This window comes from Electrophorus electricus, chromosome 1 (assembly GCF_041902795.1).
Source record: "Electrophorus electricus isolate QZ-2024a chromosome 1, ASM4190279v1, whole genome shotgun sequence".
Classification (NCBI taxonomy): Eukaryota; Metazoa; Chordata; class Actinopteri; order Gymnotiformes; family Gymnotidae; genus Electrophorus; species Electrophorus electricus.
In genome coordinates this window covers 11,331,763-11,353,720 of record NC_137497.1, presented here as the reverse complement: position 1 = coordinate 11,353,720, position 21,958 = coordinate 11,331,763, and the positions used below count along the sequence as shown (strand labels likewise).

At 40.8% G+C, this 21,958-nt stretch overlaps 1 protein-coding gene across 2 annotated transcripts in view; it reads right to left on the bottom strand.

Annotated features, from left to right (window-relative positions):
- LOC118241460 (NLR family CARD domain-containing protein 3-like) overlaps positions 1-21,958 on the bottom strand; it is a 28,663-nt gene that overhangs the window by 1,575 nt on the left and 5,130 nt on the right. The window contains exons 5-10 of one of the 2 annotated variants that reach the window (XM_081711430.1): positions 21,317-21,430; positions 18,681-18,735; positions 17,976-18,180; positions 15,128-16,922; positions 12,093-12,263; positions 4,035-4,208 (exon numbers count right to left, since the gene is read on the bottom strand). In XM_081711430.1, the coding sequence (XP_081567556.1) occupies positions 4,035-4,208; positions 12,093-12,263; positions 15,128-16,922; positions 17,976-18,180; positions 18,681-18,735; positions 21,317-21,430 (2,514 nt within the window). Of the gene's footprint in view, positions 1-4,034; positions 4,209-7,661; positions 8,916-12,092; positions 12,264-15,127; positions 16,923-17,975; positions 18,181-18,680; positions 18,736-21,316; positions 21,431-21,958 lie in introns of those variants that run through there. The other variant, XM_081711434.1, reaches the window with a different exon arrangement.

The following is a 21,958-nucleotide window of genomic DNA, read 5'->3' as shown; positions in this document are numbered from 1 at the left end:
TAGTTCTCTCTCTCTCTCTCTCTCTCTCTCTCTCTCTCTCTCTCTCATACACACACAGATAGTGGTTCTGTCTGTCTCTCTCTCTCTCTCACACACACACAGATAATAGTTCTCTGTCTCACACAGATAATAGTTTTGTCTCTCTCTCTTGTCTCACACACACAGATAATAGTTCTGTCGCTCTCTCTCTTACACAGATAATAGTTCTGTCTATCTCTCTCTCTCTCTCTCTCTCTCTCTCTCCCTCTGTCTCACAGACAGAGATAATAGTTCTGTGTCTTTCTCTCTCACACACACAGATAGTGGTTCTGTCTCTCTCTCTCTCTCCGTCTCTCACACAAATAATAGTTCTGTCTCTCTCTCTGTCTCACACACACAGATAATAGTTCTGTCTCTCTCTTTGTCACACAGATAATAGTTCTGTGTCTCTCTCTTGCTCTCTCTCCGTCTCTCACAAAAATAATAGTTCTGTCTCTCTCTGTCTCACACACACAGATAATAGTTCTGTCTCTCTCTTTCTCACACACACATAACAGTTCTGTCTCTTTCTGTCACACAGATAATAGTTCTGTCTCTCTCTCTCTCTCACAGATAATAGTTCTGGCTCTCTCTCTCACACACACACAGATAGTGCTTCTGTCTCTTTCTCTCTCGGTCTCATACAGATAATAGTTCTCTCTCTCTCACACACATAGTGGTTCTGTCTCACAGACAGATAATAGATCTTTCTCTCTGTCTCAGACAGATAATCGTTCTCTCTCTCACACACATAGTGGTTCTGTCTTTCTCTCTGTCTCACAGACAGATAATCGTTCTCTCTCTCTGTCTCACACACACAGATAATAGTTCTGTCTCTCTCACACACACAGATAATAGTTTTGTCTCTCACACACACAGATAATAGTTCTGTCTCTCTCTCTGTCTCACACACAGATAATAGTTCTCTCTCTCTCACACACAGATAATAGTTCTGTCTGTCTGTCTCTCTCTCTCTCTCTCTCTCACAGATAATAGTTCTGGCTCTCGCTCTCTCTCACACACACACACACACACACACACACACATATAGTGCTTCTGTCTCTTTCTCTCGGTCTCATACAGATAATAGTTCTTTCTCTCTCACACACAGATAATAGTTCTCTCTCTCTCACACACATAGTGGTTCTGTCTCTCTCTCTGTCTCACAGACAGATAATAGATCTTTCTCTCTGTCTCACAGACAGATAATCGTTCTCTCTCTCTGTCTCACACACACAGATAATAGTTTTGTCTCTCACACACACAATAGTTCTGTCTCTCTCTCTGTCTCACACAGATAATAGTTCTGTCTCTCTCACACAGATAATAGTTCTGTCTCTCTCTCTCTCACACAGATAATAGTTCTGTCTCTCTCTCTGTCTCACACACAGATAATAGTTCTGTCTGTCTGTCTCTCTCTCTCACACACACAGATAATAGTTCTGTCTCTCTCTCTCACAGATAATAGTTCTCTCTCTCTCTCTCTCTCTCTCTCTCTCTCTCACACACACACACACACAGGCATACATTTCTCTCTATCTGAAACAAAGATCTACAGAGCCTTTTCCTACAAATCTCCCACATTATGGAATAACCTTACTGTAAATGTTTGAGATTTTCAAGATTTAAGGCTGCAAACATATCTACTTATTATTAACTACTTCCCATCTTAGGTAAAGGTGTAGATCTGGGGGTTCATGGGCATTGAGAGTTCTCGTAAACTGGGATGTGATGATGCTGTCACTTCACCTCTCTTTTGTCTCTCTAGTTTGTTGGCTGAGAGCGGCGGAGTGTTGATCATGCCTGTGCTTCCTTTTAACTGTGCTGCCATAACTACATCTGCCAGAGTCCATCTTTGCACATCATAGTTCCCTAATTTACATACCCTCTACCTGGACATGTCTAATAATCTAGTCTCTCTGTCTGCTGAGGTTCACCAACCCCTGATGTCGTGATGTTACTTTCTCAGCTGCCATGGCTCCTCCCACCAACCCCTAATGCCCCCTGCTGTAGCCCACCACACCTCCACCCCACACAGCTACTTCTCCACTGCCCTTCATGGACGATCTCATACAGGAAGAGCTTTGGTCATGTGCACACCGTCGGGACCAGACTAGGACTTCTAGAAAACCACACTAGACATTAATTGCTTATTGTTCCATTTTTCTTTATTTATTTTTCTCCATCTCACTACTTATTCTGCTCCTTATGGTCTATATTCTTACTACTGTAATGTCCATTATTGGCCAGAGGACCCCCCACCAGTTTACAGAGCGTCAGAACCAGTGCACTGAGGACACTGTCAGCACTGACATCCACACGGGTCTCACACATCTGGAGGACATGGACAGTTATGTTCCAGTACTGTTACAGCTCAGCATTCAACAGTCACCCCAACCAAACTGACAAACACTCCTCACCATTGGACTCACACCCTCCTTCTGTAAATGGGGGCTGAACTTTCTAACAGACAGAATCAGTCAGTCAGAACTGGCAGTGTACATCCAGCACAAGGACTGAGAACACTGGGACCCCCAGGACTGTGTGGCCGCCCAGTATAACACCAGCATCATCAAACTGGTTTGACTGATCACTGGATGAGACAGCATACAGGAGGGAGTTGACAGACATGGTGACATGGTGTCATGACAACAATCTCTCCATGAATGCAGACAAGACCAAGAAGATGATTATTGACCCAAGGAGGAAGGAGAAGCAGCAGCAGACACCACTACAGACAGGAGAGATGGAGGTGGAGAGGGTGAACTCCTTCAACCTCCTGGAGTTCACATCAGTGAGGACCTCACCTGGTCTTACAACACACATCACATCAGTGAGGACCTCACCTGCACCTACAACACACAGCACATTAGTGAAGACCTCACCTGGTCCTACAACACACACCACATCAGTGAGGACCTCACCTGGACCTACAACACACACACCCCACATCAGTGAGGACCTCACCTGGACCTACAACACACACAACATCAGTGAGGACGTCACCTGGACCTACAACACACACACACATCACATCAGTGAGGACCTCACCTGATCTTACAACACACACACACACACACACACACACACACACACACACACACACACACACACACACACACCCACATCAGTGAGGACCTCACCTAGACCTACAACACACACCCCACATCAGTGAGGACCTCACCTGGACCTACAACAAACACCACATCATAAAGAAATCCCAACAGTATCTGCTGTGTCCTCTGTTTATGTACGATACACAGCATGATCTGCAGGTTAACACTCTCCTGACATCAGAACTCTGAAAATGTTCAGCTCTTGTTCACAGTTTTATTGACATCAGGAGGAAACGTGAAACTGAATCACATGAAAGACAATCAGCAACACACCGGCCACAACACGTACCAATATACACAACAAACAATGCACCAAACTTCACAGAGAATAAATTATCCACCAAATAATGATCTGTGATTACAAATAACAATACAATAAACTACACACAACGACGATGTTTTCAAAAGGTATGAGATGTACGCAGACGCAACTGCATTAGCACGGATATAATAACTATAATAACTAGAACTCTTGGAGTTGTTCTCTCTCACTCTACGATCGCTACACACATGAACCGACTCACTGCTACTGACACCCTGTGGTTCTTAAATTAATTACAACTAACCTCAAAAAATGGAACAAAGTTTATAAACTCCTGACAGAACAGCATCTGTACTTCCTGAGGAGGCTGAGGAAATGTAGCATGTCAACTAAAACTCAGCAGTTCCTACAGGAGAATGATGGAGAGTGAACTCACCAGCCACCACAGTATGATTTGGGAACTGCACTACTCAGGAATGGAAGACTCAGTTTTCATTATTTTCTCATTCTCACTCTTTCAGAAACACACACACACACACACACACACACACACACACACACACACACACACACACACATATACATGTAAGCACACACAAACAAACCCACATACACATGCACACACTAACGTTCCATACCTGAGAGTGTCCAGTCTGCAGTTGGGATCCTCCAGTCTAGCAGAGAGCAGCTTCACTCCTGACTCTTCTGGGTGGTTGTACGTCAGGTCCAGTTCTTTCAGGTGGGAGGGGTTTGACCTCAGAGCTGAAGCCAGAGAAGAACAGCCTTCCCCTGTGACCAAACAACCAGACAGTCTGCAGAAAGGAGAGAAACAGGTATAGAGACAGAGAGTGAGATGCATTTTCAGACCAGCCTGCGTGGGGCAGCTAGAGAGGCTGGTAACTGTAGTTGGAGGTTCCTCCACTCTCATCTCCAAGATGGCGTCCTCCATGGCGGATGGCTTTTTTCACTCTTCTCCAGTTCGCTGCTGTCTGTTTATTTTAGCTCTTATTTTTATTCAGCCCTTCAGAACTCTAGTGCACTATTAACCTACATCAGAAGAACCCTAAAGCTGGACTTACACTGTGTGATTTCAGTGGTCTTATAAGACTGTTACATGTCAGACTGTATGAGATGATGCCAGTAAAATCTTGGCAGAATTCTACATCTGGCTCTGATAACAGGAGTAATAACACTGTCACATTTCTGGACCTGTGAATCAGAGAAAGCTGTTTAATAACATTTTTAATATAGAGACAGGACCAATGATAATGCAGAGATAAAGTCAAAGAATCCAAAGCGATGCATACTTATATATGTGTGTTTGGGGGGTTGTTTATGCCATTAAAACAGGTATAAACAACAGTCCTTTGATCTAGGAGTCTTTTCTTTAGCAAGAAGATGATTCCTGCTCTATTAGTAGAGAAATTGAATTCTAGCACAAAGATGTAGCCAAATTATTATTCCCAGTGAATTTCACTAGAAAGCTCATCTTATTTTTAGATACAAGAAGAATATTTATTGACTATAACAAATCTCTTCAGTCCAGCAGAGAGCTCCTCCACTCCTGAATTGTTCAGGTCATTGTTACTAAGGTCCAGTTCCCTCAGGAGGGAGTTTGGCAGTTGCAAATCTGATGCCAGATTTTCACAAGTGTTTTCCGCAAGACTACAGGTAGCTAGACTGCAAGTAGACACAACAGACATTACAATATATCCTACAGTAGATACAACAGATATCACAATATACCATATAGTAGATACAACAGACATTACAATATACTCTACAGTAGATACAACAGACATTACAATATAGTCTACAGTAGATACAACAAATATTACAACATACTCTACAGTAGATACAACAGATGTTACAACATACTCCATAGTATATAGTATAGTGGAATTGTTTTGCATTATGGGAAATTTCTGAGATATAGATATCCAAAATTAGCATATTGTAAATGAGTACATGAATTCACTTAATGGTAGTATGACTTTAATATGGGATTATTAAACTTCCGTGTGCTGTCCAGACAGCAGAGTCCCTTGCAGTCTTCAAACGCTGACTGAAGACCCATCTGTTTGTGGAATATTTAAATGACCACTGATCCTGCTCCTATGTTGACTAACTGAAACTCTAGTACTTATTGCAGGGTGTTGTTTACTACTCTGATGTTGACTGCTCCTATGTTGACCAACTCTAATACTTATTGTTTATTACTTTGATGTTGACTGCTCCTGTGTTGACTAACTGTAGTACTTATTGTTTATTGCACTGATTGTCTGTTATAGAGCTTTTATGTATTTTGCACTTCTAGGCATTAGCACTGATCCCTGTATTTCAACAGTATTCTAGTTCATTGGTATCTTGCACTCTAACCTACTTTACTGGCTAGGATCTGTTCTATGAGAAAATGACAAAGCACCTTTCTAAGTCACTCTGGACAAGAGCGTTTGCCAAATGGCGTAAATGTAAATGTACACTTATGTGGTCATGGAACTGTCTTGGCTTCATGGGACATTTCAGAGAAATAAATATCCAAAATCAACCTGAATGAAATGAGTACATGAATTCACCTAAATGTATGATTTTAATAGGGGTTTATGAAAAAATACAGTGAAATTTGTCCAAACTTACTGTGCTGATAGCCAGGGTACACTACTCATATGTGGTAAGTGGACATGTTCTGGCATTATGAGAAATAACTGAGAAACAAATATCCATATTCAGCCTTTTCCGAAATGAATACAAATTCGCCTGAAAGGTAGTACGAATTTAATATGGCTTTTTGAAAAAATAGTAGTGAAATCTGTCCAAACTTACTCTGCTAATAGCCAAGGGCTCCTACTCTAACGTGGTAGTATAACTTTCTTGGCATTATGGGAAATTCCTGAGAAATACATATCCAAATTCAGTTTAAACAAAATTAGTGCATTATTTCACCTAAAGGTAGTTTGACTTTAATATGGATTTATGAAGACATTGTACAGTGAAATGTGTCCAAACTTACTCTGCTAATAGTCAAGGGCTCCTACTCACATGTGGTAGTGGAACTGTTTTTACATTATGTTAAAATTCAGAAAAATATGTAATCATACTTTCTCTGAATTAAATGGGAATGAAAACATCATTACAAATAGAAAGACTTCAATATAGATTTATTAAAAACTGGTGCAGTAGAATCTTTTCAAACTTGATCTGGTGATATCCAAGGGCCACCACTTAATTGGCAGTGGAATATTTCAGCCCCGGAGTTCCCCTGCCCTGCACATTTGCCACATTTCACTAGTGATAACCCCTGTTTCAGCTGGCAGTCAAGCTCTAGAATAAACTTCTGAGAAGCATGATGTAGAAAAAGCAGTTTCCACAATGCTTATTAAGCTGTGTAAATATATTACCAATTGTGTTTAATCTAATCATGCAATTAAACTAGTTCAATCAAGTAAACTGTATTTTGTAATTTTAAATGTAGTAAAAGGGCATGTACATCAAAGCTCTTAAAAAGACTTACGTTTGTTTCTCTTTGCTTAGGGAGCGTTAGATTGCGGTGAGCAGCGAAATACCGTAAAATCGCGAATACAGGCGCATATAATTTTAAAAGCGCGAATGACTTGACCGTGGTTGTAGCCTAGTGAACACCTGTAACCTAGTAACCACGTTTAAATGTGTTTAAACTGATGTAGGGGACCTGACTGATTAATACACAGCTGTACTTCATGAACACCAGATGTTATAAATCACATCCCCGTCAAATCTCTCGTCACACCCTCACCCTCCTCCCTCCTGCTCTCAACTACGTGAAGATCCAACCGCATTTCTCCAAAAGACTTTAGCTTGATTGTTGCAACGACAAGACTTCCAATCTTGTGTATTGACGGTTTGGTCAAATTGTTGAGACTGTTAGCTGATTAGATATCTGTGCTGAACAGTAAACACACCAAACAAACAGTTAGATTTTCTTTGCTAACATTACCTAGTTAGCTGTTAGCCATGAATGACGATCAGAGATTGAGTGAAAAACTCATACAGGCTTTGTCTGTCTGTCTTAGTCCATCTACTTTTACTTTTTGTCTGTCCCTTTCAGGTATTTTCCTTTTCTCTTGGAAATCACCATAGCAGCAAATATCCTCCAATTCCAGTTTGTGAGATTTTCTGTCATTTTCATGATCCACTACAGTTCCTTTCACCTCAGTAAGTTAAAACAGCTCCCCTGATGCTATTGGCCACTGTAATGACGTCATTCAATAGTCTGCCGGCACGGCCCGTCCTACCACATATGTGATTGGATAAAATTACTGTCACTCATATTTCTGTTACTGCTGGATACAAGTGCTTCTTGGATATTCATGTTATTACTACCTTTATTTTTTTCAAATGGTAAAATTTTAAGAATTTGTGGTGTTTTTATTGTACGTTTTGACATTTTTAATACGTCAACATAGACACAAGGGCAACAATCACAAGGTTATTACTGTATTTCTAGACCAAACTGTTTTCTGCTGTTTCGTGTGCTCCCAGTTTTAGTTGAGAAAATATTAGGAACATTATCTTCACTACATATAATGGTGTTATACTGTTTCTGACCATTCTGGTGCCCTACACACACCCTGCTGCTACCACACTACAGTTACAGTGAAACTACAAACACTCCATAACTGCAGCCTGATAAGATTTAATACACAGACTGAATACAGGGATGCTAATAGAACACAGATTTGTACCTTCAGTTTCCAGAGTTGGCTCTGTCCTAGTACAATTCCCCCAGGTCATTGTGCCACTGTTGGGTAGTGTAGTCTATTGTGTGTCTGTGTGTATCAACATAAAATATCGTGGGTGTAGATTACTGTACATTCACTGAGTGGATTTGAGCTTGTTAAATCTACTACTGTATTTTCTTTTCTCTCCTCTGGTTTATGTTTAATGCACACAAGTTTGGGGTGGAGTAAGTGTTGGGTTTGGGTTTTATTGTGGCTTATAGTCCCCATAGAGTCAGATGGCATGTCTGTAAATCTCTATCACTTTTTAGTAATAGTGGTTTGTGCTCAGAATAAAGTGTCTGTTGTGGTCTCTCCCCCTACACTGGCACATAACAGAGATGTATAAAGGTTGGCATCTCTTTCTAATCATCTGCAGCTGAAATAACCAGCAGCTGAAGATGGCTGCCTCCAACACTCCTTTACCATTTATCAAACACCTTTACTGATGATTTTCTTCATAATTTGTGAAAGATGGCCATGTTACTATAATGTGTGGGATGTAGCCTGGACACATATTAATGTGTAACATATTAAAACTGTTGCATGACCATTGTATTAGAGTGTTGCTAAGAACAATGCATTAAATAAAAGATTTTTACACATTTTTCCTTTTTTTTTTTTAACAGAACAGTGCCTTGAATCTGCCACTATTTGTATTTTATATAATTTCCCTGCAAAACACCTTCCCTCTTGTTTCTGAACTTCTGAGCCCTCCAGACATCTTGTGGTTTTAAGTATTTTCTGTGGTCAGTGTTTGTTCTCCTGTATGGAGGAAGCACAAAGACAAGGAGCACAACAAGGGGTCTAGTGAGGAGCACATTCTATCAGTGAGGGTCCAGTGAGGAGCACATTCTATCAGTGGTGGTCACAGACAGATAATAGTTCTCTCTCTCTCTCTCTCTCTCTCTCTCTCTCTCTCTCTCTCTCTCTCTCTCTCTCTCTCTCTCTCTCTCTCTCTCACACACGCACACACACACGTTTCAATTGAGGTGAAGCATTATAAACAGTAAATGAAACATACTTGTCTCAATCTGTATTATAAGTAAGATTTCAAACAGTAGTTATATTTGTCCTGAACTAAACAGTGTGAGCTCTGGTTTACTGGCTGGCAAATAATTTTAGCACCAAATGTCCAGTTGAGGCCTGCAGAACATATTTATTGGAGGGACAGATGGGACCAGTGAACATCTTGTGGTGACACATTAAAATGGCCTTACAGCACAGAGGAATTTCAGGGTACACAAGTTAATATAGTGGTAAAACCACGATTATAGTGTATAATAAACTACATACTGTTTAATTCCTTATCAGATTATGACATTCAGGTCATGAGGTCAGTCAGGGAATCATTAATTAACCCATAAGATTACAATTTGAATGAATCATCACCAATAAATCAAGGGTGTGAGTTACATAAACATAAATATTATTACCTGAGAAAGGTTTCATTTCTGTCCAGCAATTAATATTTTGTCATTTATAAGCATCTTCCATTCTTTGATTCATCCCCTCGAAAAAGGTTGCATTTCAAGATTCCAAAAATTCTACTTGTGGTTATAATTCTATGTGTGGTTATATTTCTACATGTAGTTATATTGCTACATTTGGTTATAATTCTACAAGTGATTATAATTCTACATGTGGTTATATTTCTATGTGTACCTGAATTATGTAGTATCAAATGGTGAATTATGGGTGCAGAAATATCTGATCTAAAGTTCTGATGTAATTACAAAACACCACATATGCTATGCACCACACACACACACACACACACACACACACACACACACACACACACACACACACACACACACACAATATCGCTACTTCACACAACTAATTTATTCACTAAAATCAACCATTTACATTAACACACAAAAAAACAACAACTAAACAAGTCAGCAGAGCTGTGGGGCTACAGTGAGAGTGAACACAGCTGACACTACAGCAGACCTGTGGGGCTACAGTGAGAGTGGACACAGCTGACACTACAGCAGACCTGTGGGGCTACAGTGAGAGTGGACACAGCTGACACTACAGCAGAGCTGTGGGGCTACAGTGAGAGTGGACACAGCTGACACTACAGCAGACCTGTGGGGCTACAGTGAGAGTGGACACAGCTGACACTACAGCAGACCTGTGGAGCTACAGTGAGTGTGGACACAGCTGACACTACAGCAAACCTGTGGGGCTACAGTGAGAGTGGACATAGCCGACATTACAGCAGACCTGCGGGGCTACAGTGAGAGTGGACACAGCTGACACTACAGCAGACCTGTGGGGCTACAGTGAGAGTGGACACAGCTGACACTACAGCAGACCTGTGGGGCTACAGTGAGAGTGGACACAGCTGGCTCCTCTGTCTCTGTCTGCTGTGTCCACTCTCTTCCATGTCCTCCTCCTGGATACTTTCACCATCAAGTTCTTCTGTCTTTTCTCTCTCCTGCTGTCTTCTTACTAAAGAAGGTTGCCATGGCAATAGCATTACTCTTTCTCTTCATCCTGGTTATTTTCTGTCTTTCTATACTAACTGTAAACGAACAAGCAGGAGTTTTTTATATTCTAGCCAGTTCCTTAGATTTAAGGAAGCTAACATTAGCCTCATTAGCTTTGTTAAAAGACATCAGGCACCCAGCATGCCACACACACACACACACACACACACACACACACACACACACACACACACACACACACACACACACACACACACACACACACACACTTCACTCCTTCTCTGCTCCTAATCTCCTGATTACTGATTACTGTGTCTTGTGTGTCTTTCTTTCTCTCTTGTAATTAAGTCCACAGGTTCACTCGTCCAGTGCTGAACATTGTTCCTCACTACTCACTGACAGAGTTTACTGTCAGCTGTCAGCTCAGTTTCTCTCTCTGCTGACTCAACGTCTTCTACCATCACTGTTTTTATTTTTGTTTGATGTCTTTGGCTTGATGAAAAAATTAGCAGCCAACATTCACTCCTAAGTCAAGCTAATATGATGTTAGCGTGAGGTATCTAGGAGTAGTAACCAACAAATATACTGTAACTTGGCAAGCTTAAGGTTACTAATATTAGCCAGCTACATGTTTCATAAAAACACCTGTGGAGAGAGATCACAGATTTATCTTAAGGAATAACCAATAAACTTTTCAGTTCTATTGAATTAATATTAACTTGTTGCGTTCTTTCCTCCAGCATGGCTGTCAGTTCAGCTCATCTCAACATGTGTTGAACACACCGTGTAGATCATAATGAGAACAGGGTCTCCCACCCAAAAACACAAGGGAATCATGTGTGCTTGTAAAAGTGTCCTGTAATGTGTCCAAAACCTCAATGGTTCAGCTCTAAAATTTTTAATTAAGATTTTAAGGGCTTTTATTTGCAGAGAGATTAGAATGACTGATGTTTACAGTGTTTCCATACATAAACTAGTTAAAATCACTCAGTGAAAATCTTACATTAGAACACTTCATTTTAAAACACTGTTGTTGGAGTTTCAGAATATATTCATCCTGTAAGACATTTTGCAAAATTTCTGCTCTCAGGTGACCAAAAATGCAGCTTGTGGACAAAATGCCAAAGCGCCTAGTTGAAGCAGCATTGTAATAAATACACCTGTACATGTGGACAAGGACTCATCTGTGTCTTCTCTTTACAATGTTATATTTCAATTCTAGACTTGAATATCTGCCCATGCATCACAAATGTAACTCTTTGTCTCCACAGTGTGGTCATTTAAAGAAATGCAGCGAAGTTTCAACAGAAAACTATATTTAGAAATATTTGAAGAAGAGAACTTTATAATATAAAAGTGTAAATTTCCTTGCATTGCTTTACCTGGCAATGTTTGTTTAATACTGTACTATAAGGGAGTTGACACTGACCTTTTTAAAATGCCTCTTTATTTACATTCAAAAATAGTCACAGAAACTCACCTGAGAATCTCCAGTTTACAGTGTGAACTCTTCAGTCCAGCACAGAGCTGCTCCACTCCTGAATTCTGCAGGTAATTATTATTCATCTCCAGCTCTCTCAGTGAGTTTTCTGTTTGTAGAACTGATGTGAGGGATTTGCAAGACTCTTCTGTGAGACCACAGCCAGATAGTCTGTAAATGAGTAAATACAGTAAATAATGTAGTTCAGTGAGAGGATGATGAATTAAAAGAGCTGAACTGCTAATAAAAATTTTAAGAAGAGCTTGAAAGGTCTGGAACACACTGATACATTTTCAGCCTTTTAATTTTACAAACACAGCAACATTTCAACACTACTGTGTCTTCATCAAAGACAAAATAGACAAAGACATGACAAATAACATTCATTAGCAACCTAAGACAGGTGAACAAATAATGGATGGTTGGTTCATAAGTCAGTGAATGGCAGTTACCATAATCAGAGTCCAAATATCAAAATATCCCATCCCTAACACCATAACAGGAAACAGAACAACACAGATCTCATTCAATGTTACACAAATACAAATACACTAATGTACAAACAGAAAATATTGTTGGAAGACACGCAGAGTAGTGATTATGGAGGAATAGTCACTGTAGTATTTATTATGGAGAAATAAACACTGCAGTAGTGACTATGGAGGAATGAACACCGCAGTAGTGATTTTGGAGGGATAAACACCACAGTATTGATTTTAGAGGAATAACCACTGTAGTATTTATTATGGAGGAATAAATACTGCAATAGTGATTATGGGAGGAATGAACATTGCAGTAGTGATTATGGAGGAATAATCACTGTAGTATTTATCATGAAGAAATAAACACTGCAGTAGTGACTATGGAGTAATGAACACTGTAGTATGATTATGGAGGAATGAACATTGCAGTAGTGAATATTAGTGTATGAACACTGCAGTACTAATGATGGTGGGATGAACACTGCATTAGTGATTATGGAGGAATGGACAGAATGCAGAGAGCAGAATCTTTTACTAGTGTTCACATTCCTGTGCTCACACTGAGTCACTGATCATGAAACATTCTCCTCTGCCTTTGCTTTTCCCAGTGAGGTCCTGAATTCTGTCTGTGTGGTGCACCGAGAATCCTGGAGGCTCAATACCTGAGTCAGGGACCCCATCAGTCAGTCAGGTGTGTGTGAGGCAGACCCCATCAGTCAGTCAGGTGTGTGTGAGACAGATCCCAGTCAGTCAGTCAGGTGTGTGAGGCAGTCCCATCAGTCAGTTAAGTGTGTGTGAGGCAACTATCTCATGTCTGCTGTTGACATGAAATGTGTCCCTGGAGTTTGTCCTTCATGGACTGTATGTGTGCAGTAAAATACTGGGGAGAGGAGGACAGTTCACATGTTTCAGTTTGATCAGAACTGACTCACTTCTCCTGCACTGCTTGTGTGAGGACTCAAGCACATCTGACTTTTTGTACAAAAGAACTGATACAGTCAGTTTCACAACTGTGCTTACATGCATTTGAGTAGAGCCAAATATTAATACTTTCTGAAATTCAAGAAAAAACTTTCAACTGTTCACTCAAATTATGCTGATGATATGATTTGTAAAGAAAAGCATTGTATTAAACCTGAGAGAAATACAAAACAATCATTTTCACTAGTGTTCTGAGATATTGGTCCCACTATATGTGAGCAACAGTAGTAGCCTGCTACAGTTTTAGGTGAGTGGCATGTTACACTGATCACACAGAGCTGTGAACGTCACTGCATGCTACACTGATCAAACAGAGCTGTGAACGTCACTGCATGTTACACTGATCACACAGAACTGTGAATGTGACTGCATGCTACACTGATCACACAGAGCTGTGAACGTCACTGCATGTTACACTGATCACACAGAGCTGTGAATGTGACTGCATGTTACACTGATCACACAGAGCTGTGAACGTCACTGCATGCTACACTGATCATTTTACATTTATAGCATTTAGCTGACGCTTTTATCCAAAGCATCTTGCAATTCTGACTGAGTACAACTTGAGCAATTGATGGTTAAGGGCCTTTCTCAGGGGCCCAGCAGTGGCGGGGCTTGAACCAGCAACCTTCTAATTAAAAGTCAAGTACACACAGAGCTGAAGGTGTAGTAGTGGAATCAGTTGCTGTTAATGATGTTAGTTTATTTTGACTTAAACCTATTTACAACTAGATTATGACAAATTGCCTTGGTAAAATATTTAAACAATGAAAATGTTTCAGATGAAGTCATATTAACACCTACACCTTTATATAGTGTTTCAGATGAAGTCATATTAACACCTACACCCTTATAATGTGCCCAGTCATCATCATCTGCTCTAAAGAAAACCTGTGATAAAGTTTGAAAACTGCCATCAGTATATATATGTGTGTGTGCGCGTGTATGTGCGCGCATGTGTATACATTGGTCATGCTCATCCTTGTACACTTTTCTCTGTATTGGTCAGTATTGATTGAACTGTAATGTTGATCAGAAAGCTGAACTGATAGTTCATATTTGAACCCTTTTGTATGTTACACTGGGTGGTGTGGTGTGGTGTGTATGTGTGTGCGCATGCACGTGTACACACTGATAGTTTGTACTTGAACACTTCTGTATGTTACACTGCAGCACATTTTCTCTGGCTGTTTTACTAAAAGTGAACTATAAACACTGTTGGCCACTGTTTTAAATGTAGGACCATTCTCGACACAGAGACACACAACTATCCATGACATCAAATATCATTTAACCATCATTAATACATTTAGACTAATGAATCACTGGACTAAATTGAATCACTGGACAATGTTACTACATTCCAATGTTCCACAACTTTATGGTTTAACTTAAGCACCTGGTGTTGGAGCCTTCAATCACCTACATGTGCTTTAATGTAGGCTCTCTCTATCCTGCTCTCTCTCTAATGTTCTCTCTCACTCTCCTTTTCATTTTTCATAGAAGACCTTCTGAGTCAAGCACATCTAGTGCTACATCCACTGTTCATCTCTAAATGAAAATACTCACATGGCTTTTCTGGATGCTTTGACCACTGGCAGCAGTCTCAGTAGACATTCCTCTGATGGGTCATATTTCCTCAGGTCAAACTCATCCAGCTCCTCTTCAGAGTTCAGCAACACAAACACCAGAGCTGACCACTGAGCAGGAGACAGTCTGGCTCTATGACGGTTAGCTCCTCTGTTCAGGTATGTTTGAACTTCCTGCACTAGAGAATGATCATTCAGTTCATTCAGACAGTGGAACAGATTGATGGATTTCTCTGTAGAGGGATTCTCACTGATTTTCTCCTTGATGTACTTGACTGTTTCCTCTTTGCTGGGAGAGCTGTTTCCTGTCTGTGTCAGTAGGCCTTGCAAAAGAGTCTGATTGGACTCCAGTGAGAGACCCAGAAGGAAGCGGAGGAAAAGGTCCAGGTGTCCATTTTGACTCTGTAAGGCCTTGTCCACTGCACTGTTGAGTAAGACAGATATTGGGGTTTTGAAAATACTGAAAAATCCAGCGTGTTTCTGTTGCAGCAAATTGGTGTTGGTGGAGATGAAGGAAATAAACACATATAAAGCAGCCAGAAACTCCTGAACACTCAGATGAACAAAGCTGAACGCCTTCCCCAGCTGTAGCTCAAACTCCTCTCTGAAGATCTGAGTGCACATTCCTGAATACACTGTCATTTCTCTGACATCAATGCCACTGTTTCTCAGGTCTTCCTCATAGAAGATCAGGTTGCCTTTTTCTAGCTGTTGGAAAGCCAGTTTTCCCAGTGGCAAAACATGTTTTTTCATATGATTTGTGTGAGTCCTTTTTTGTCCTTTCATACTTCCTCCATACTTTTGGTCCTTGTGTCTGAGCTGAAAGATCAGGAAGTGTGTGAACATCTGAGTCAGGGTCTTGGGGATCTCTCCACTCTCTGCTTCACCCAACATTCTCTCTAGAACAGTGGCTGCAATGCAACAGAAGACTGGAATGTGGCACATGATGTAGAGGCTTTTTGATGACTTCATGTGTGTGATGATTCTATTGGCCAGGACCTGATCACTGATTCTCTTCCTGAAATACTCCTCTTTCTGTGGTTCACTGAACCCTCTTACCTCTGTTACCTGGTCAACACACTCAGGAGGGATCTGATTGGCTGCTGCTGGTCGAGAGGTTATCCATAGGAGAGCAGAGGGAAGCAGATTCCCCTTGATGAGGTTTGTCAGCAACACATCCGTTGAGGTCGACTCTGTTACATCCCACAATCTCTCATTGTTCTGGAAATCTAGAGGAAGTCTACACTCATCCAGACCATCAAAGATGAACAGAATTTTGTAGCTTGTATAATGTTTAGGTTTTAATTCACATGTTTCTGGGAAAAAGCGATGAACAAGCTCCACCAGACTGAACTTTTTCTCCTTCAGCAAATTCAGCTCCCTAAAAGGAAGTGGGAATATGAAGAGAACATCCTGATTTATGTTTCCTTCAGACCAGTCCAGTATGAACTTCTGCACAGAGACCGTTTTGCCAATTCCAGCCACTCCTTTAGTCAGCACAGTTCTGATGGCTTTGTCTTGTCCTGGTAAGGGTCTAAAGATGTCACTGCATTTGATGGATGTCTCCTGTGTTGCTGTTCTCCTGGATGCTGTCTCAATCTGTCTCACCTCATGCTCATTATTGACCTCTCCACTCCCTCCCTCTGTGATGTAGAGCTCTGTGTAGATCTCATTCAGAAGTGCTGTGGTTCCCTGCTGTGAAATTCCTTCATGAATCTTCTGACATTTGTCCCTCAGTTTGGATTTGAGCTTTCTGTGGCAAGCAGGGGCCAGTTCTGATAAAAGAGGAAGACAACAGAACACATGCTAATCTCTTTTAGATTCAGGTTCATTCATAAAAGACTCATTACAGGAGTTACAGGAAAAGAGATGAACAGATTGTTATAAATGGAGAGGACCTGTGTTCTAATGTGATCTGTGAGAAAGGACCTGTGTTCTAATGTGATCTGTGAGATAGGACCTGTGTTCTAATCTCAGTTCCAGAGAATAAAGTGACACTTTCTTTTAATTGATGCTTTTAACATTAAATAAACGCTAAAAAGACCCTCAGTAATACATCAGTGATGTAACAGAAGTGAAGCATCTGAAGACATTCAGTAGATTAATTAATTCAGTGGTGTTTTAATTAACTCTTTAAATAAAATCTGTTTATAATCTGTTGAATTCAGTATCTTTTCACTTTATTTGAAGTATCAAAGCTCATATCTGCAGGTGTGAACTTGAGAATATATAACAGGAATAATACATACTCAACAAGATGTCATAGACATGAAGTTGACAACTGGATTTTAACTGGATTTCGGATAGGGTTTGAGTCAGGATTAGGGCCAGAGTGAGAGTTAGGACTAGGTTTTGGGTTGAGTTTATGGTTAGATGGGCTGGTTTGAGGTCTGAACACTGGTGTCTGACCACTTGAACTATTCCACTTGTGAGTAAACTTGATGGTGATTGTATCCAAACTCTCATATGATTCATTCATGAACATATACTCTGATACTTGGAGGGGTGGGGGGTGCATGTGGACATAGAAAAAAAAAGATCAACATCTGCCAGTGATTTGTGGTCAAATTTCACTGGTCAAATTAAATCTCAGCCCTAAAGAATAACAATGTATCCTCAAAAGGTCAGCATTCTGCAAACACATGACACATAGTCCAGCAGTTAATGTACTGTACTAACAATCAGAAGGTTGTCAGTTCAAGCCCCACCACTACAAAGTTGCACTGTTGCCACTGCCTTAACCCTCAACTGCTTGAATTGTACTCTTTTTTTTTCCTTCAATAAAAGCACCTGCTAAATGTGATAATGTCATGACCCAGAACTCTTACTGGTCAGTAGTGTGTTAGCGAGGTCTTTCTGGTTCATCTTCCTCAGGACGTGCAGTGTGATCGTCAGTGTCCCCTCTCTGACACTGCTGTGATCCTCCTCATCCTCCACCTGTCTCTCAGTGCATGCTGGGTAATCTGAGCTCAGTAGATTCTTAAATCTCTTCAACTCATTCTTCAGCAGAGAGATGATTTTGTCCTCCAGCTCCTGAATAAACAATATCAGTGAAACTAGTGTTATATATGGATCTTTTTAACACATAATAATCAATTAAACAGAAGAGAGGACTGAACTGAGTGGGATTGTGAGGTCATGTGGACATTATGGTTTATAAAAGAACATAAGCATCACATTAACTGGGCTGTATCTTAAAGTTTAAATATTAGTTAATTTTATAAAGTTATAATAGTTTGTGAAGTGAGTTTTGTTCATTATCAGTTAAATTACAAAAAAGCCATTAAAGTAATACATGAACCAGTAAACCACAGAGTCTCATCATGATCTGTGATCTAAACACACTCTAATGATAAAGACCCTTCCCCCTCACACACACACACACACACACACACACACACACACACACACACACACACACACACACACACACACACACACACACACACATATACACACACACACACACACACACACACACACACACTCACACTCACACACACACACACACACACACACACACACTTACACACCTTGAACAATGACTCCAGCTTTTCTTTAGAAATGTTTACAGGCTTCTTCTGGTCACTGTGGACAAACAAAACAAAGACTTTAATGGATAATCTACAGTTTATAAACATGAATCCAAGTTAAATTCATGGTTGTGTACATGATGCTGATGATGATGTGATACATGGCTTCAACCCAAACACCGTACTGACAGTAGAGCAGAATAACCAGAGAAGCTTCCCCTGGCCCTCACTCTGGTGATGTAGAATAATATTTATGTGAATGGTGCTTCACCAGATACTGGGAAATGACAAACACAACCAGTTATATTTACCCCATCCACACAGAACAGGGGGCAACAGAACAGACAGACAGACAGAAAGAGAGAGAGAGAGAGGTTTAACAGAGCAGCTGTGGGGCAGCAGGCAGGATAATCAGAGGTGAAGCACCCTGACAGGCTGCACCCATGGTGGACACTATCAGATACTGACCAGAAACCAGGGTGAGGGTTAATATAGAAAGCTGTTAATTTAACAGTTCTGGGTAAACTGTGTTTGTGTGTTTGACATTATTCTACTCTCCAAAGATTGGGTGTATTGTATTTACATTCTGTGTCCCAAACCTGTTATGTAATACTCAGCGTTCATGCTGGAATCCTTCTCTCTGTAACAGATGAATAAAGTGTTTTCTGTGGTCTAGATGGTGGTGTGATTCTGGAGAGTTTTGTCCATCCTGTGACTGAGGGAGATCCTCTGACTCTACACTGTTTACTTCACCCCACTATCACATTACACCTCACAGCTGATTTATATAAAGATGGATCGCTCATCCAGACCCAGACTGCAGGAGAAATGACTATCCATACTGTCTAAAAGTCAGATGAGGGCGTCTACTACTGTAAACACCCAGAGCAAGGAGAGTCACCACACAGCTGGGTCTCAGTCAGAGGTCAGCAAGCAGTGAATTTAAATGTTTAACAACCATTTTAAAAGAGGGAACAGATCAAACATGTAACAAATATTGTGATTTGTGTGCTTTTTTCAGTTCCCATGAGATCAGCTGGTGATTCCTCCTCTCTTAGCCTGGTTGGTTTGGCTGTGGGACTGAGTTTGGTCCTGTTCTTTATCTTACTGACCCTGCTGTGGTGCTACAAAACCAACACAGGTCTTAGATCAGCTGTGGATCATTTCTGAATACTGTAAATGTTATATGTTTGTATGATACACATCATGAAACCTGTTTACAGTATTATAACACCTTTAGTTTATTTCCATGTTGCTCTGGTGCAGAATCTATGTGCCACTGTATTGGCAATCAGTCACACATCAGACATCAAATCAGACAAAGAGAGAGTCAGGAGGTGAGGGGTGTCAGTCACACCACTGCACACTGCTCAGACCATGAACCACTAACAACTTTCCTTAGTAACAATTAAAGCTTTAACTTTTCTAAGCCAATTTAACTCATCTTTCATCACTTGTGATTTGTTCCATACTGTGTCCAATAATCTTTCAGTTTGGCATTTACAAAATTAGCTTCTCTTATAAAGCTGAAAACTGCCCACATATATGACACAGATGTTTGATTTGATCTTTAGAAACCATTTCTCTAAAAACATTTTTTGACTTTTGTGATGGTTTTGAGCAGAAGGAGATGTGAAATTATTCTTGCAGATTGTGTCACTGAGGCTGTGCCATCTTTGTGGTTAGAAAGGTGAAGGAATGTTCCTTCCCTCTGTCACTGTGTGGTATGGCTGGGGGTCTCCAGTACCACAGAATCCTCTATAAAGTTACACACCTGGCTGGAGTTGACTGATATGGGATAATAGCTAAAATTCCACTTTCTGCAATGTCTCTGTTACCCCAGTCTGGCTGTGCCCTGTGTGGTTCTTTATTGCACCAGTCTGTCTGTGTACTGTGTGGTTCTTCCTGTTATGACAGTGAATCCTGAGGCCTAGTCAATGTCCTCTGCAATTGACCAAAATGCTCTACCTGCTACACTACTGGGAAAAAGGGAGTGATGGGAGTGCTTGGTGGAGACATAACAGGTGTTTTTACTCTTCAACAGTATGAATAAACAAAAGAGTTCAGCAATGAAGGGCCAGACAACAAACACACAGGGACACGTCCTGCTACAGGACATTTCTCCTCCTAATAAACAACTGATGGAGAGGGACTCTCCCCAGAAGAAACAAGACAACACAGACATGAATGAAGAAAGACGACAGGAGACTTGTTGGGAACTTTCCACTTGAAAAAATACCCACACACCAAGGCTTCATAGAGTCCTTAGTGAAGTAGTTATATGGGGGTGGGGCCACTTGTGGGAGATCAGACTAATGAGCACTGATTAACTCCCAGCTCATGGCCTCCCTCTGGTGGCAGCTTGCTGGTATTGCAAGCCTCACGTTACAAGAAAGAGAGAGTTGGAGAATGTGTGTGTGGGTAGATGATGCTGAATCTCTCTCTCCTTTTCTCCTAAAACTAAAACACACCTGTGGTGAACCCCTCTTATTAGTTTGACCTGTAGAATGGTGATATTGTTTACTGGGGTATTAGTGTCATATTTGGGGTGGGGGAAGGGCAGGTCACTCAAATATTGGAGAAGAACAAATCCAACCCACTTATGAAAGAATCTGAGTTTGTAATGTGTCATTCACCGTAGAACTGAGGTCACAGGCCCACTACTGAAGTTAAGAGGAGGCTCCATGGACTGGTCACTCTTCATAGACACACAGCTGGGTACTGGAATTGCTGTGCTGTGCCTCCACCTCCTGATGACATTGAATAGAGAAATTAATTCACATTAAGTGCTGAGTGGGAGTAAAAAAAAAAATCACATTAGGGAATAACCAATTACCCCCTCAACATTTTTACCCAATCAACTCCACCTGGTACCTGCACTCACTCGACATTTTATTAGAAACACCTGTCCTTCAGCAACTGCAAAAACACACCACACACACAATGTCTGCGTCCTCTATGGTTCTTTATTACCCCAGTCTGTCTGTGTCCTGTATGGTTCTTTATTACCCCAGTCTGTCTGTGTCCTGTATGAATCTTTATTACCCCAGTCTGTCTGTGTCCTGTGTGGTTCTTTATTACCCCAATCTGTCTGTGTCCTGTGTGGTTCTTCACTACCGCAGTCGGTCTGTGTCCTGTGTGGTTCTTTATTACCCCAGTCTGTCTGTGTCCTGTATGGTTTTTTGTTACTCCAGTCTGTCTGTGTCCTGTGTGGTTCTTTATTACCCCAGTCTGTCTGTGTCCTGTGTGGTTCTTTATTACCCCAGTCTGTCTGTGTC